We start from the raw sequence: 17955 nt of genomic DNA, 5'->3' as shown, positions 1-17955 counted from the left end.
GCGGGGGGGGGGGGGGGGGGGGGGGGGGGGGGGGGGGGGGGGGGGGGGGGGGGGGGGGGGTAGTTTGGTGCCTGCAGGGATCTTCCTGCAGGGTTAGTTTGTTTTCTGGTGCTGCTGAATGTTAACAGAAAAACCGCAGCACTCTACTTGCCTGAAGGGGCCCAGACAAGCACCACCACACTGCCCCCCCCCAACTGGCTGAGATTGGCCAGGCTTCTGCAGCACTCTACAAGCTATGCTTGGTATGTTGGAAAGCACGGACGGCGCTGAAGCTTACCATGGCCGCATGCAAGCCGAATTCTGTTGCTGGAACGTGAACCTCTGTTGCCCAGACCTGTGATTGATCTCTAGCAGCAAAGCCACAGGCACTCAGCATTAAGAGGCAAAATGCGACCTTGCACAGAAATCACATGTGCTATGTAATGTGAACAGTGTTGGTCACCGTGAAAGAGTATAAGCATTGTTCTGCAAAATGTAGCTTTTAAAACAATTCTCTCTTTTTTCCCCTCCCTACAGCAGCTGCAAATTCCTCAAGCCTCCCTCCTCCATCCCGAAGGTTATCACAGATAAGGCGTCGTAAGAAGAAGACGCGGGAGGACATGTTTTCTGAAATTATGCAATCCAGCAGGAGTGACAGAGCTCATCTGAATGAGTGGAAGGAAACAGTTTCAAAGTATAGGAAAGAAGTCAGTGAACGTGAGGACAGGAGGGACCAACGTGAGGAGAGGAGGGACCAACGTGAGGAGAGGAGGGACGATCGAGATGAGAGATGGCGGCAGGAAGACCAGAGGATGAAGGATGCAACGCTGGGGCTGCTCCGGCGTCTGGTGGAGGTTCAGGAACGGCTGCTGGAAAACAGACTGCCGCTTCAGCCCCTGTTCCACCCTCCCCATGTTCCGTATCCTCCTCACCCAGACGTGTAAGAACGCGGGGGGGGAGGCTCCGTACACCTTCCCATTCCACCCCAGTAGACAGCCCAAGCAAAAGGCTGTCATTTTTTTAACCTTTTCTTTGTGGCTTTTTCCTTCCCAGCAATCCTCCTCCCAAATACCACCCGGGTTCCCTCCCTCTTTTTCTAATCTATTAATAAAGAATAAATGATTTTTAAATGATAGTGACTTTATTTGGTTTGAAAGAAAGCTGGGGGAAGGGGCAGGGTGGGTTCCTTACAGAAAATCAGTCAGTAAAGGGGGAGGGTATTCATGAAGGAGAAAAACAGATATTTCACACGGTAGCCTGGCCAGCCATGAAACTGGTTTTCAAAGCTTCTCTGATGCACAGCGCTTCATGGTGTGATCTTCTAATCGCCCTGGTGTCTGGCTGCGCGTAATCAGCAGCCAGGCGATTTGCCTCAGCCTCCCACCCCGCCATAAAGGTCTCCCCCTTACTTTCACAGAGATTGTGGAGCACACAGCAAGCAGAAATAACAATGGGGAGATTTCTTTGGCTGAGGTCAGAGCGAGTCAATAATGAACGCCAGCGGCCTTTTAAACGGCCAAATGCACATTCTACCACCATTCTGCACTTGCTTAGCCTGTAGTTAAACAGCTCCTGACTCCTGTCCAGGCTGCCTGTGTATGGCTTCATAAGCCATGGCATTAAGGGGTAGGCTGGGTCCCCAAGAATAACTATGGGCATTTCAACATCCCCAACGGTTATTTTCTGGTCCGGAAAGTAAGTCCCTTGCTGCAGCCCTTTAAACAGAGTAGTGTTCCTGAAGACGCGAGCGTCATGAACCCTTCCCGCCCAGCCCGCGTTGATGTTGGTGAAACGTCCCTTGTGATCCACAAGTGCTTGCAGCACCATTGAAAAGTACCCCTTGCGGTTTATGTACTCGGTGGCTTGGTGCTCCGGTGCCAAGATAGGGATATGGGTTCCGTCTATTGCCCCACCACAGTTAGGGAATCCCATTGCAGCAAAACCATCCACTATAGCCTGCACATTTCCCAGAGTCACTAACTTTCGTAGCAGCACCTGAGTGATTGCTTTGGCTACTTGCATCACAGCAGCCCCCACAGTAGATTTGCCCACTCCAAATTGATTCCCGACTGACCGGTAGCTGTCTGGCGTTGCAAGCTTCCACAGGGCTATCGCCACGCGCTTCTCAACTGTGAGGGCTGCTCTCATCTTGGTATTCTGGCGTTTCAGGGCAGGGGACAGCAAGTCACAAAGTTCCATGAAAGTGCCCTTACGCATGCGAAAGTTCCGCAGCCACTGGGAATCGTCCCAGACCTGCAACACTATGCGGTCCCACCAGTCTGTGCTTGTCTCCCGGGCCCAGAATCGGCGTTCCATGGATAGAATCTGCCCCATTAACAACATGATCTCCAAAGCACTGGGGCCTGTGGTTTCACTGAATTCTGTATCCGTGTCTGTGTCCATGTCCTCATCATGCTGCCGCCGCCGCTGCCTCCTCTCCTCGTTTTTCTGGTCCTGGCTGAGCATAAACTCCACGAGAACGCGCGAGGTGTTTGCAATATTCATGAGTGCTGTCTTGACCTCAGCGGGCTCCATGCTTGCCGTGGTATGGAGTCTGCAGTGTTCACCCACCCAAGAAAAAAGGCGCGAAAATGGTTGTCTGCCGTCCGTTGCTTTCATGCAGGGAGGGAGGGAGGGAGGAAGTGAGACTGTACCCAGAACCACCTGCGACGATGTTTTTTGTCCCATCAGGCACTGGGATCTTAACCCACAATCCCAATGGGCGCGGGAGACTGCGGGAACTATGGGATAGCTATGGATTTGCTACCCACAGTGCAACGGTGCAGAAATCGACGCTAGCCCCGGTACTTGGACGCACACCACCGAATTACTGTGCTAGTGTGGCCGCACTCATTTCGACTTTATACAACCTGTATCTCAAATCCGAATTATCTAAATTCGGATTAATCCCGTAGTGTAGACATACCCATAGTTTCATCCTTTGTAGGGAATATGTAAAAGCTTCATAGAAGAAAGCGTTTAGAGGAAGAATCTTAATGAGGAAAGTAACCATCTGCACCAGTTGACCTCTTTTACTCATGTATTAAATGGTCCTAGATCATTTTTTAATCATACCTTCCTGTAGATGTGGTTTCCATTATACTTTCCATTGCTGCATCCTCTTTCTTATCGTCATTTGCTCGACAATCCTTTTTTGGTGTATCTAGAATAGAGAATGGAAGAGATTTGTTACCACTTTTTGCCTGGTCTGTTTTCTTTGATTATAAAGGACCAGAGGTGACAACAATTTTAGATCTAGGAGTGCTATAAGCAGACCAGTTCAAAAGGCTATTCAAAATGCCAATTTAACAAAACCCTTATGTACTCTACAGTGATTTGCCAATACCAGAAAATAAGTTATGGCACAAAGCTAGTGGGCAGAAAAGTGTGCAGATATCAAACAACAGCAAACACATACACAGTTTAGTACAAGGGCTCTTCAATTAACAGAAATTCAGTATTTTGATTCATTGCAGGCATAAAAATTCAACCCAAGTGATAGTGTTAGGCCCAAAAAATATGGAGTATAGAACATTATTTGGCCAGCTTAGCCAAAGTTAAGCTAACAGTAGTTGCTGGGCCATTCCTGTCTCTCTGTGAAACCTGAGGGCATGCTTGCAGAGAATGAGATAAGAGGTGGGGGCCGCATTCTTGTACCAGAAGTGCTAGGAACAGTTTGTTTGGACATATGGAAACTTGCAGTCTCCACTCCCTGTTTCTGTCCTTTATCTGTTCTTAACTCCCTCCTTTCTCCTAGTTTCTGGTGCATGACAACAAAGCTCATAAGAAGTTGCTGAGCATCACAAATTGTTTGTAGTGTCAAAGAAGATAGATATGCATGAATATTAGAAGCTTTCTAACTAATAAAGGGGGGTTGGGTTGTTTTAACTATGACGTGACGAAACTGTCTATATAACCTTACTAGTTATTGTAACTGGGGCTGGTTCTCTCTGGAGACGGGCCGCTCTCTATTGTGTGCACTCTTCAATAAAGAGCTTGTGTTTGGACCTTGCTGGTGTTGCCTGTCTCTCTGCGGTCAGACAACGAACTGTGCGGTCTGGGTTCGAGTCCCCGACAATAGGTTTTGTTTTTTTTTTTAATTAAGTCATCAAAGATAATGCCACTTCAACCACAAGAACCTCTTATTATATCACTACATTTACAATGCCAATATATTCTAAATTAAGCTCTAGGAGTTAGCTACAGTTAATATGCAGGCAGCTCTTTTGTAGAAATGGATGTTAGTGAATACAATTTTAACCAACTTAAAAAACACATTGTGCTAATGCAACAGATAGATCACAAAGGCAGAGAAATAACCAGGATGGTTCTCTAGAATTATTAAAAACTGAAAATTAAAAACTTCCAGCCAGGAATCTGCATGCAAGAAAGCCACGGCAAACATACATGCTATGGAAGCGTTACCAGAATTCTGAGACTTCCTTGGGTTTTTGTAGTGTTACCTATCCAGCCTAAAAATGAATGTTTCTACTAGAAACAGGTTTAAGTTATTGCAATTAGAAATCTAATAGCTGGACCCACAAGGGTTTTGCTTTAATTAAAAAAAAAAAAAAGTTGACTAAGTGGGGGAGAAACAAGGCTCACGACAATTGCAAGAGACAATATACTTTAAACGTTCACCATGCATTAGTGAGATGAAAGTGGCACTGAAATCCAGGTTTTAGACCTATTAGCAGTTTTCCTCTGATAAAAGCTGGGTTCTCAGCCCAAGTTTCCTTATTCCTCCATGAACAAGAAAGTCTTATTTTTTGGCAGACACAAGAAGCAGTACTGAAAGGCTCAAAAAAAAAAAAAAAAATCCCTCAGCACTCATCTGTCAGAAGAAGACTGCCATGACAAGGAACTATTGACGACTGGAGTATCAAAGGCAAGCAGAGAATCCTTTCAGGCCATGCAACACCCTAGGGATAACCAAAAACCTTATCCAATTTTCTCACCTGGAATTGATGCTGGATATTTACAGAAGACGCTGCTTTTATAAGCCTCTTCTGTTGCAGGATCGAAAGAAAGAGGAGACATAGCTGGTAACAAATCAAGTACCTTTTCAAAATAAAAATAAATTATTAAATAGATATTTTTTGTGAAAGACTTCAGATCAGTAATATTTGACACTACTGAAAGCGATGCAATATTTTTTTAGCTAAAGGCCAGATGCAGTGAGATTACAAGAAAGTGTTTAGCAGATGCTATGAAACCGTTATCCTTCATTCATTGGAAATAGACTAAAAACTTACCAGATCAAATTTTATAAAGTACATTTTATGCTCAAAGACAGATACGACTTGAAAATTAAGTGCTCTTTTAACTACAGAAAATTTCATGAGGTAATTGCTATGCAAGTTTGCCCACTGACTTGCTACTATGACTCACTCCTGACCTGAAGGGACCAACTTTGAATTACCTATAAGGGTACCAACTTTGATTGGTTATCATAAAAGGACTCATGTCTACTTTGAATTAAACTTACACCTACTCATTTTTAAAAGGCCAAAGAGGCTAGAACATTTTTAATATCTGGTACACTGGAAGCATTAAAAGGATTCTACTGCAGTTATATATTTGTTAGAAAGTCTGCTTCAGCTCTCTCAACCCCAGAAAACAGCCATACTCTAACTTCTCCAAAAAGCTCATATTACTTACTGGATTCTGATCTTTAATTAAACTGAAGGGAGACTGGCCAAGGAAGTTTTCCCACTTCATATCCCAATCTCTTTGTTTTTCAGCAATTGATTCCACTATGGACACGTGATCCTCTCGCTTCAGTTTGTGCCTGCAACATTTAAAAAACAAACGGACCTTAAGTATCTGTATTGGAAGTAAAATCATGTTACATAGAAAGCAGACTTTGATAGAGATCAGATGTTTTCCCTGGGTATGTTGCAATTGCTTGGGATGGACAACTCTGTGCTATCATAAAGTATATTTAGTTGCTGATTTTGTTTGTCTTGTAACAATTGTCAGATAATATAGTCACTGAAATTTAAAAAGACAGAGTTCTAGAGTATCACCCACTTAAGTGTCCAGTTGTTTCTTTTTTACAAACCAGTTTTACATACCAAATACAAGCTTTGCAAAGAAAGCATAGATAAATGACTAAAACACTGTCATTAGAATCTTTAAAGAACACAATACCTAAAATAATTAAAGGGTGAATACAAGAGATTTAAAATCTTAATTTCAGTTTACAATGCTAAAATTTAGCCAGTACAATAGATTTCTCACCTATCATTTAAGATCAAAGGAGTAAGAATCCTTCACTACCATCACTGAACTAAGATGCCCAACCTCCATTTTCACACAGCCAGGAGCAAAGCTGGCTTGCTCATAAAGAGAGAAGAGGGGAAATGCTGAAGTTTGCAGATACCTCTGTAGATGTAAAACCCCAAGTAACACCAATGAATCTGTCAGCCAAAATATCTATCAAGAGTAGAGCTGATATCAGCATGTTCTCTAAGTAAAGCAAATAAGGCCAAAATATGAAGTGTTGTGTTATTTTGGAAGAGGGACACAGGAGACTACAGCTTCCCTTGTGCAAGAAAATAAGCATAGAGAGCCTCAGAAAAAAATGTTAAGAGAGTTTACCTCATGGACTTCAGACCCAATAAAATTTTATTCTGAAATTTGGTCTTCCCTTCAATATACTGAAGATCTAATTTTAGTGCCTCATGGTCAACTTGTTGACGTTCATATCTTAAAATCTTCAATGCTTCATTTAATAATTGAATGACTGTTAACAGATTGAGTTTTCCAGCTTCATATACATTTCCTATATGCAACTTCAAATATTGAAAATAAGAGAAAACTGATTAGTAGTTACATAGATACATCAGTTATTAGACCGCTACTTTTTCTATGAGGAGGTATAGTATAGAGATACAAAACACTCTTATGATTATCAATCTGTACTTTTTTTTTTTTTTTTTTTTTTTAAATTAAGAGATACTCACCTTGGTTTAGATCCAGAAAATTAAGACTGCTTAGAGGGTTATATATAACATGAAATGAAAACATTTTAACGAACACAGTTTGTAACCACCCAGCACTTCTATGAACCTGAACAGCAACATGCACAATGCATGAGTCTGACCAGTCTAGTTTTGTTGTCCAAGCAGAGTGAAATGCAAAATGTAATCAGAAAAAATAAAGTTAGTTTTAAGTGTTCATTTTAATATGGGATTAGCAATGCAGTTATTGATTTAATAGCTTTAGTGATGTTTACACTTAAAATAGGACTTCAAATAAAGAATATTTTAACACCATACTGCAAGACATTTTACCTCAATACCTACAAGCACATTTGAATGTAGAAGAAAATAAGCCCCCAACCAATTGTCTCGTTACTTTTCCTTATTCCCAATTTTGACAATGACCAACATCTCCCTCTCTAAACATTTTTTTTTTTTTTTAAAGTTTGAGGAAAGATCATGTTTTCCATATAGGTCTTAGAAATTCCCCCTATGTGTTTTTCCAAAAGTAATCTAGGCCTTTTCTTCACCCAAACATGATATCGTTACTGCATTTGTGCATGTTTGTAGGGCAGGTTACAGTAAGAACATTAAATATAATCAGATCAGATTTATTCGTTCTCCCCAGCTACGCAAGAATACTTGGCATCTGATGCAACACTAATCAAGGCATGTTCCCAGGTTTATGAGCAGTATGCTGCGTTACTCTGGGCACATAACAGATGACAAAACAGAAGTGCAGCTCCATTAAGTGATAATAATTTCACTTGTTGCTTTTGTAAGGCAACTAGGAGTTCTATGAATAAAAAGCACAAACATGAAGAGACAAGTATTAGGCACTTTAAAGAATCACATACTTTGTACATTTGATTTTCAATTTTGTCAAGCAGCAGCCTTGGAACGTTGATAGTGACATTAGTTCCATCTAAAGCATACTGGTCCACGTGACCATCAATAACAGAATCTACAACTTCTTTCTCCTTTTCCAAGAATGTAAGTGTTTCCATTACAGATGCCCACCTGGAGCGAACCTTAATGGGGGAAGGAAAAAAATGTCATGGCTCAAACGTTTGCCACACTATCTTGGTTAAAAGACCAGAAATGCATAAAGTTAAATGAGGAACGCTAGCATGTTTGAAGTAGGAGAGCAGTATCTGGGATGGAGTAATTGGTGGAGGGGTATGTTAACTAAAAAAAAAAAAAAATAAAGTCTGCCATCAAGAAGAAAATCCTCACCTTCTGAACTCTCTCTGCTTTATTACTTTGCTTTTGGCTATTTTGCTCCATTCTAGTTAAAAAAATAGATAATTGAGTTAGCTATGATGAAACTACCATTAAAGTTTACAATAGTCTGCCTTTAACTTCATGAATCTGAAGAACAGTTAGGAAGGAATACCTACTTTTGAAGCAGTTTGTGCAGCTCTGCACATTCAGATCTTGGATCTCTTATTTGTTTAGTCAATAATCTGCAAAAAACAAATGAGCAAAACAGAGCTACTATATCAAGTAGAAGACTTTCATTTTTGTTCTGATATCCCAATTCTAATGGCCATTGACATTGGAAAATATGAAGCCCAACCTGAATATCCAGATAGCACTGAAGCCTTGCACAGTTCACTATGAATAGGCTCACACAAGTTATTTTGTGCAAGATCTTTCCTAAAGATCTGACCAAAAACTTGAAAGTTTGACTGTCTTCCATTGGATTACACTGAAACATAATTTTCAGTAGCTACAGAAATGATATAGTTACTAGAAATATTATTTCTCAGCTATCCTAGTACTTAAATTATGGCTGAGGGCCAATTTACATGTTAATATACAGTTTCTCAACTATCTGGCATACAAATACCCGTATTCTAATTGACTAGTACCCACTAGGAGCCAGAGCACTGGGATTTACATAACTGCAGTGACTAAACTTTTCAAGACCCAAGAGCCTAGCAGCCTAACTTGATTTTTTATTTTGCCATTTATATATAAATAGCCCGATTTGCAAAAGTACAATGGGCTCTTCAAGTATTCTGAAATGTTTTGATGGAAGAGGAAAAATAAAGAAGAGGAAGCTTTGAAAAGATGTCACTCAGTGGAAGTTGGGGTGTTAATTATTCCCCAGCAGGAAGAGACTGGATGTGTCCCAGGTGAAGACTGAAGAGGATAATTTAGTAAGACAACTAAAGCATGATACTGATAAAGCATATCTCAAACTGATAAACTCAGAGGTCAAACAGCTGTTATAACCACAACATAATTACTATTTTTTTTAAACAGCAGTAACTTTAAATACACTATTAACTTAAAGTCTACTCTATACCCATCCCAGAGTGCTCCAGCCATTTTGGTGGATGAATAATCACATTTTAATATTTAAAATTTCTCTCTGCTGTTACGTGTTAAGGTCTACAAAAACAGCAAGACTACACAGGGAACAATTGAAACTAATATGCACAAAGTGTTGTCAATTGCAAAAAGCTGGAAGTTCTTAATACTAGTAGGCAAGACATTTGCAAAAATGTTACTATAAACTGGAAATGTCTATCTATATTGCCACACATGTAATAAGTAATGTTTATGAAGACATTCAATTAAAAATATCCTCCCCCACAAGAGTTACTTACTGTGCTTTTCTCTGGTACTCTCGAATTACAAAATCTTCCCTTTGTATAGACTGTAAAAATCTAATACATGCCACCCTGTATCTTGCTGCTGCCTTATATGAGTCACGAGGCCTTGAATTCACAGCTTCCGGAAAATGTATATTGGGGTCTATATAAATCAGTTAAACAGAAAGTTCAAAATGTGCCGTCAAAATTATAGGTAATAAGACATGTTTCTAATTTAGGTGATTTAATTTAAATGCAAAATATAAAATGGAGGTTCCCATCTCTTTAGACGGGATGGATCAACATATATGGCCCCTATTCACCTTGTCCTTTTATCCATTTCTCTTCGCCTTTTTCCCCTTCAGGGTACATTTGTTCTTTCTGCATTCTTCCCTCACCATCTTACCAGAAGACTACATGCTCCTTGGAAAGTGGGAAAATTGCTCCTTGGGGACTCCATAGAGCCAACCCACATGTGCTGTGAAGAGTGCCATCAGAACTGAGAAGACAGTAGCTTTCCTGCCCAAGCTTATCTGAGCTGAGTAGAGGAAAAGTGCCCCTGCAGCAAGGACCACTATTGGAGCTGGGAAGGAAAGGCAGATTTTAAAACCCTGCCTGCTGACTTTCTTGCTCTTACATGAGCACTTGTGCAATGGGGCAGGGAAGAGTAGGAGGACTAGTTTGTCATACACCTTTCCCTTCCAGCATACTGTACAAGAGGGTATGTTTATATGGTAAGCAGAAAACCCCAGCAGTGAGTCTCAGAACCCTGGTCTACAGACTTGGACTCATGCTACAGCACTAAAAATAGCTGTGTAGACCAGGGGTCTCAAACACGCACGACCCACTGAGTTATTTCCTGTGGCCCGCCATAGGCGCCGACTCCACCGGCAGCCAAGCTCCTGTCAGCCCCCGTTCCCCCCACCCTGAGTGCACCACATCCCTGCTCCTCCGCCTACCTCCCATCGCTTCCCATTAGGGGAGAGGAGTGGGGAGGTGGCGGAGAAGAGGCAGGACTGGGGCAGGGATTTGGGGAAGGAGTGGGAATGGGGGTGGGGGTGGGGAAGGGGTGGGAAGAGGCGGGTCCTCATGGAACAGGTGGAGTGGGGGCGGGGCAGAAGGGGGGCTTTAACCAAAGTAATTCTAAAAGTAAGTGCGTGTTTTGTCATTTGACTGAGGTACATTACTGAGTGTTTATGTTTTATTAAAACCCCTCTTCGCATTACAGTTTTAAAAAGTTAATACATTGACTTTTAATAGCATACTGTATTACTCTTCATTTTTTTACTATACTTTTGTATTGTTGTATGAAAACGTTCCAGTGATGCGGCCCTCGTGCCAATGTACTAGTCCTCATGTGGCCCTCGTGGTGATTTGAGTTTGAGATCCCTGCTGTAGACATTTGGGCTTGGGCTTTGAATCCCAACCCCTTCTCTACATTTCAGGGCCAAAGCTACATATACACAGCTATTTTTAGCACTGTAGTGCAATCTCGAGTCTGTTGATCCAGACTTTGAGACTTTCTGCTGTGGGTTTCTGCAAGCTGTGTAGACATAACCTTTCATGCCACTACCCTTCTTGGACTAATATGTTGTCTACTCACCCCCAGATTAGGAAACACTAACACAGTATCTCATAAGAGCATGAAGAAACTGGTTCCTCTACTTCACAGTACCTGCATGTAACAGAGGGGTATTTGGTTGCGTTTGACTAAGTTTGTTCAGATAGAAATTCAACTTAGTCAATTTCAGAAAGTGATTAAACTAGTTTTAGGGAAACTAATTCCCCCTGCCAGTTTTTTAAGTAAGTCACATATAAATTTCATCTCGTTCTTTCCACAAGAACCATCTTAACTATACTGGTGTTACCACCCCACTATAAACGCACAAAGCGCTGTCAGGTGTGCCTAGCAACCCAACTACAAAAAGCTGGTCTTTCAGTTACAGTAAACATTTACTTTAATGATAGAAAAATACAGATAAGATGCCAGTGTCCCTTTAACTTAAGGCAGCTTTTCATAAGAGCTGGAGTTACTCAAAGAAACTACAGTGAGACCACAATCATCCGTCTAAGTGGTTTTAGTTCCCATTTTAAAAACAGGTGACGTGATAAAGGGTATTTTAGTAAGCAGTAACTCAGACCACCAAGAATAGCAGGCTAGTCTTATTTCTGACAACATGCTTGTTCTATTCTTCAATTAGATCGTAATAAAACTCTGCCATCTTCCCAAGACCCTCCCTGCAGCCATTATTAGCAAAAGAAGTTTAACACTGGAAACAATACAAAAACAGGTAACACTGCTAAGAGTGTAGACTGCAGTTTTTAAGTTCCTACACAACTTGTACAATGCTATAGCCTGCATGTGTTGTCAGCTCACTTGCACTGGAATCAGAATGAATTTAATTAATTATGATTTCTGAAGCACTTGATATTTCAGAAGTCATGTTTTCACTTAGTTTCATTCATTAAGTTTCATTCAGCTTGGACCAGATGGGGTTGATAACAGAAGAAAGCTTTGCTGCTCTCACCCCATACCAGTGCATTTAGTACTTACAAAAGGTACCTGATGTACACACCTAGGAGACAAATTCTCTACATAAAGACAGAACAGTCAACAGATTCCTAAGCTGCTGTCATTGTGCCTCAAACCTGTTTCCAGACCAGTTTATTTAAGTTGGTCTACCTTGTCTAAACACAAGCTGCAAGAGTGAAGTGAGTAGTTTAGTCTCCATGCTCATGCACGTATCTTGACTCACTGCTGAACAAGTGTATCAGCTAGGCTACTGATACTCAGACAACTGGAGACAAACTACCAGCTCAGTTCACAGAATATTCTGAAACATGCAGACAGAAATATTGTTTATCACACCTTTAAGTGAATAAAAATCAACCCGTAGAACCTTACACACCTTTATCGCTTAAGGAGATTTGTACTGCCTGATTACCAGTTTTCCATTTAGGAAAAAAAAAAGGAAACTCTAAATGGCTGCCAGTTCTGTGAGGATGAGTATTTTAGAACTACATGGAGCAAGAACACACACAAGTTTTAGCACCAAGATACAGGCAAGTGTTTTTTGTTAGGAACTAGAAAAGATAATATTAGATAAATCAATTTCCAAACAAAACTACTATACTACCGAGCAGCAATACTACCAGTAATTGAAAATGGGTCTAAAATGAGACCAGATCTGAACCCACTCCCTTCCAACCTCCAATGAAGATCTAGATTAACAACTCAGGCCCTTTTAAGATTTTTATAAGGGATTAAGCCCTAAACAGTTTCACACTGTGCCACATACTACGAATGAATCAATAAACAGGCAACAAAAACTTACCTTCAGAATCTTTTTTCATATGTTGTACTATTACATATCTTGCAAAGTGGTACATTAGATGAATAAATTTAGGACCACCAGGAGAAAGAAATAGTGAGGCTACAACCGGGGGAAAGCTGTTTCCACATTCATCCTAAGGAAATGAAATTGGCTACTATTAATAAATTCTCCAAAGAAGTGATTTTATCAAAGCAAAAACTACCACACATATAATTAAATATAAAGGACACTGTAATGGCATAAAGGTCTTTAGCTGCTACATAACTTTGAAGCAAACCCAGTCTATGGGTTGTCAAAATAATAAGACAGTTGTGATATGGTAATTTGAAAGTTTGGTTCCCCTCCTCCCCATCTCCGGGATGGGAACAAATTGTTTCAAGACTATGGTCGGGATTAGTTATGAATACCCATTAGACTTCCTCTGCTGTCCCAACCCCTTAAAAGGTAAGTGCTCTATTCCAATTACAGTGTCCTGGAAAATACTTTAGCCACTGTTTCTTTTCCATATCAAAGGCACTGACTGTACTTTTTCCTTTTCTTCAATGATTTTGCATAATAGGGTATGTCTATACTTACCCGCTGGTTTGGCGGCAAGCAATCGATCCGGGATCGATTTATCGCGTCTTGTCTAGACGCGATAAATCGATCCCGGAAGTGCTCGCCGTCGACGCCGGTAATCCTGCTCCGCGAGAGGAGTAGGCAGAGTCAACGGGGGAGCCTGCCTGCCGCGTGTGGACCCGAGGTAAGTACCTTTAAGTTCGATCTAAGATACTTCGACTTCAGCGAAGTTGCGTATCTTAGTTCGAACTGGGGGCTTAGTGTGGACCAGCCCATAGAGTTCACCCAACTTGACATTATGGAAAGGGGTTAGGAACTTGTGACAAACTGGAAACCCTCAAGCATGAAGGCCATGATTAGCAGGATCTCATTTAGACAGAAGCTAATGTAGAGGAAAGATCCAGGATACAGTTAGGGAACCAATTTTGCTTTGGGCCTGATTATCATTTCAATTCAAGAAGCTTGTTTAAACTTTAGCAGCTTTGCCCTTACCCCAGACAGACTAATATTCTACAGCTGCAAAGTTTCTTGTATCAGTAAAATTGCATTCTCAATATCAATGTCTTCTACAATGGCTGTAATTAATTGAAACATACAATATTTATGTTGAAATAAACTCTTCCCAACTTACCTTTTAAGAAAGCCTGTTCACTTATAGGTTTATCTGAGGCATGAAATACACAGAAAACTAAGTGCATGGCTATAGCTTTTTGCATGCATGCAGCCCAAATGTATCAGCTTTGCAGTCTAAGCTTTACCATACCATGCTGTAACTTTTAGTTCAAATAAGTCTAAAAAAATTGATCTATACCATATATTGTACTTGGGAAAGTTAGAGTTATTCTTTGGTTGCAGGTATTTTGTTTAATAACCTAAAATGCTACTTATACATGTGGTACTCTAAACAGACAAGAATTTCCTGCAGCGATCATTTCATACTTGCCAATACTTACTGAAATTTTTTTTAGCCATTCGCAGCATTGCTTCCTGAATTCAGCATCTCCCTTTTTATCTGCTGGAGGGCAACAAAATCTTTCCATTCCAAAAGAAAAAAAGTCAGTTTCAGTATATTTGTAAATAATTTAATTTACCTATTTAAGTATGTAGCTGAAAAATGCTAAGATTTGTAGTGATTCTTTTTAGGAGGAAGATAAGGAAGGAAAGAAGTAACAGTACTCAAACTATGATCAAAGGGTACCTGGAAGTTTCCTAAAATGACTAGCAGTGAAATGGTTCACACGCACAGATTTTTGCTATAAGGGTTCATAGTAAATACATTATAGTCAGAGCTGGTAGTGCCACCTATATTTAAGGTTGCCCTTTCGTATTATAAGGCCCTGTTTCCAACTGCTTATAACTTTGCCCAGCTGTTTGGGCTGAAATTTTCCATGCCAGGTGTCTGTTTTAGACAGAATTCTTTTTTTAGAAAGTTTCTGATAAAAAACAGTTTGGCTGCCTGAGAACCAGATTAGGGAAAATCTTTTGCCCATGTTAAAAAAGTGCTTGCTGTCATTTCATTGAGAGGCTCTATGGCTTGAACCTGATACTTGATATTTGGATAGAGGGTGAAGAGATGTGCCTTTTGCCATCTCTGTGAAAACTTCCCCAAAATTGTCTACATTACGACTACTGCCGTAAAAATTTGAGCTAGGTAAGTTGTCTGTCATGCATTAAGAAGCTGTAACCCAAGTGTGAGAAACCTACACAGATGGTAGTTTTGTAACGCAATCTCCAAACAGATTACCTCTGCCCCAGAGACTACATCAGTGATTATTCCTATTGGGTGTGTGTACAGAACATTGTTACTGATTACACAAAAATTGTGCGTACCGGAAGATCTCTATTGAGCGTGAATGATCCAGTTTAGTAAACAAGAAGCGCGCAACCACATGAAAAGCATCCTTGTTTGGCTTGTCAAACATGTTCCTGATAAATATAAAGTAGTTAGTGAAAAACAACCAAAATAATTGATATTTAAGCATTCAAACAAACTAATTTAAGGTTTGTATGTGAATTTAAGACTACAAAACCCCTCAAATTCTTTGGTCTGCAAATTTGGCAGAACCCTTCCAGATTATTTTAACAATTTTTAATCCAATGAAGGAATCTGCAGCATTCTAGTCTCCTTAATAACATTTAGACAATTCCATCAAGAGTTTATTCTGTCTTGAAAGCAGAGTTATGTTCAGTGCCAACACACTACCAAAGTGACTGTTTCCATATAAACTGCATCCAATTGTGTCAAATCCACACAGCAAGAGCTGTTGCTATTTCCAGACCTCATTTTTTCTGACAAATATAACGTACACTTGTAGTGAGAAGCGACACAATGAAAAGTCCATTTTGTTTACCCGAGATACGGTGCAGGGCACTGTAAAGTCTGACTGCTCCATGTGAAAGGCCTTTCTATAAACCAGTGAACAATAACATGCATAACACCACATTTCGCTGGTCGATACCCACAACAGAAGGGATTTCAGGGACAGCTAACTCCATGTTGGCAGATGTAGAGTTGGTGAAAGAGTTGTGCTGCCACAGCAAGTCAGGGACAGGCTTCTCGAAGCCACTGTGTCAGAATGGACACATCCCACCCTGCTTTCAAAATGGGAGCCCCACCCCCTTTTACCATCTGTCATGGGTAGGGCTCACTGGGGAAGAGCCAGGCCCTATGCGGGTTACCATAGTCAATGTTTTTCTGGCTATTTCCTCTTTTTGGAGGATCCATCCTCTGTCTGTGCAGATTTTTCAAACAACAGGAAATTTCTGGATTTTTCCAGAGCAAACGCTGCAACTCAGAAAGAACCTCCGTTGGTCCGTTTCCCAGTTAGTCCCTCCCCAGCATCCACAGCTGCCCACCAAGGCCCTGGCACCCAGCCCTGAGCAGGGGGCCCCGCAGGAAGGCACTGACTGACATGTCCTGGGCTTGCGCCAGCCTGCCACTGTGTTAGGGAATGATACTGCTCCCCACATCCAGTGAGTACCCCCGCCGCAGATACCCCTTCAGCTCCCCCAACCCCCACAACATCCTCTTTTTTGGAAAAACGAAATATGGTAACCCTACTGTGCAGCGTCTGCGCCCCGCAGCCCCGGCGGGGCCGCATGTGATACTCCCAGATGACCAGACCAGGAAATACCAACGCAAGGCATCTCCTGCTCAAGGGATCCCCCCGGCCCGCTGAACCCCTCCGGCCCGCCAAATCTGCCAGCACTAGCTCAGAAGCGTCCAGGCTCGCAGTAGCCTGGGCACCCTGCTTAGGGATGGGGGTGGTCACGGCTGAAACGCTCGCACGCGCGGCCTGCGGGCGCTCCCCCCTGCACTCACACGCCCAGGCTGAGGTGGATGCTGAGCCTCCCGGCAGCGGCGGCCGCTCCCGCTCCCGGCTCGAAGCCCAGCGCCAGCAGGTAGAGCCAGAGATGCTCCTTCTCCCAGACGCTCATGCTGAGGGCCGGGAGCGCGGGGCGGGGCCGGAGGAATCGTGCGTCTCTACTCCGAGGGTTTCTGTCTCCGGCGGGGCCTTCTCTCGCCGCCGTTCCCGCTTCCTAACGCGGCCGCCATTTCGTTTAACCCGCCAAAGAAAAAAACAGTGCGCGGAGAGTCCTTCGCAGCGGAAGTGACGCCATAAGAGCGCGCCCGCCGCCGACCAATCAGAGCCCGGAAAGAAATCCTCCCGCGCAGCTGTAAGGAAGAACGCTCCACTACGCGAATTCTTGGATGCAGAAAATGTAAATCCCAGCGTGCAGCGCGGCACCCTCCCTTCCTTCTGGGTAAAGCATGGCCTGATGGGAGCTGTAGTCTCAGCCATGTTGCCAGCTGGGAACTGTAGTCTCTATGGCTATGAACTACTAAGGGCAAGCTACTGTTCTGGTCATAGGTGGCAGGGGGCCAGGGATTCCTCAGAGCAGCATGGGGAGCCCCAGGCTTTGGCTGGGTTAATCAGAAGCTCTCAGAGAGGCTCTTGCAGAGAAAAACAAGGCTCTGGATTTCTACTGTTAAACACACGCCTGTCCTTGGGAGGATAAAGGGTTTACTACTTGGATGCCATCATGTACCAGCAATGCCCCTCTGCCATGTACATTGGCCAAACCGGACAGTCTCTACCCAAAAAGCTAAATGGACACAAATTAGACATCAGGAATGGTAACATACAAAAGCCAGTAGGAGAACACTTCAATCGCCCTGGACATCCAATAACATTTAAAAGTAGGTTTCAGAGTAGCAGCTGTGTTAGTCTGTATCCGCAAAAAGAACAGAAGTACTTGTGGCACCTTAGAGACTAACAAATTTATTAGAGCATAAGCTTTCGTGGACTACAGCCCACTTCTTCGGATGCATATAGAATGGAACATATATTGAGGAGATATATATACACACACATACAGAGAGCATGAACAGGTGGGAGTTGTCTTACCAACTCTGAGAGGCCAATTAAGTAAGTTGTAAAGTCTATCCATGAGGAAGTTTGTGTGGAAGGTTGGTTTCTTATGAGAGTATCC

At 42.1% G+C, this 17955-nt stretch overlaps 1 protein-coding gene across 1 annotated transcript in view; it reads right to left on the bottom strand.

Annotated features, from left to right (window-relative positions):
- The window catches only part of HAUS6 (HAUS augmin like complex subunit 6), a 27999-nt gene extending 10937 nt beyond the window's left edge, over positions 1-17062 (bottom strand). Inside the window, exons 1-12 of the mRNA XM_034774001.1 lie at positions 16784-17062; positions 15292-15387; positions 14415-14493; positions 12904-13036; positions 9584-9731; positions 8366-8431; positions 8202-8253; positions 7823-7996; positions 6583-6776; positions 5641-5770; positions 4938-5040; positions 3055-3142 (exon numbers count right to left, since the gene is read on the bottom strand). Coding sequence (XP_034629892.1) covers positions 3055-3142; positions 4938-5040; positions 5641-5770; positions 6583-6776; positions 7823-7996; positions 8202-8253; positions 8366-8431; positions 9584-9731; positions 12904-13036; positions 14415-14493; positions 15292-15387; positions 16784-16899 — 1379 coding nt within the window. The 5' untranslated portion in view covers positions 16900-17062. The remainder of the gene's footprint in view (positions 1-3054; positions 3143-4937; positions 5041-5640; positions 5771-6582; positions 6777-7822; positions 7997-8201; positions 8254-8365; positions 8432-9583; positions 9732-12903; positions 13037-14414; positions 14494-15291; positions 15388-16783) is intronic.
- Between the last annotated feature and the right edge of the window lie 893 nt (positions 17063-17955).

Source organism: Trachemys scripta, chromosome 6 (assembly GCF_013100865.1).
Source record: "Trachemys scripta elegans isolate TJP31775 chromosome 6, CAS_Tse_1.0, whole genome shotgun sequence".
NCBI classification, from domain to species: domain Eukaryota; kingdom Metazoa; phylum Chordata; order Testudines; family Emydidae; genus Trachemys; species Trachemys scripta.
The sequence above is the reverse complement of the archived record's forward strand: the minus strand, read 5'-3'. Positions and strand labels throughout refer to the sequence as shown.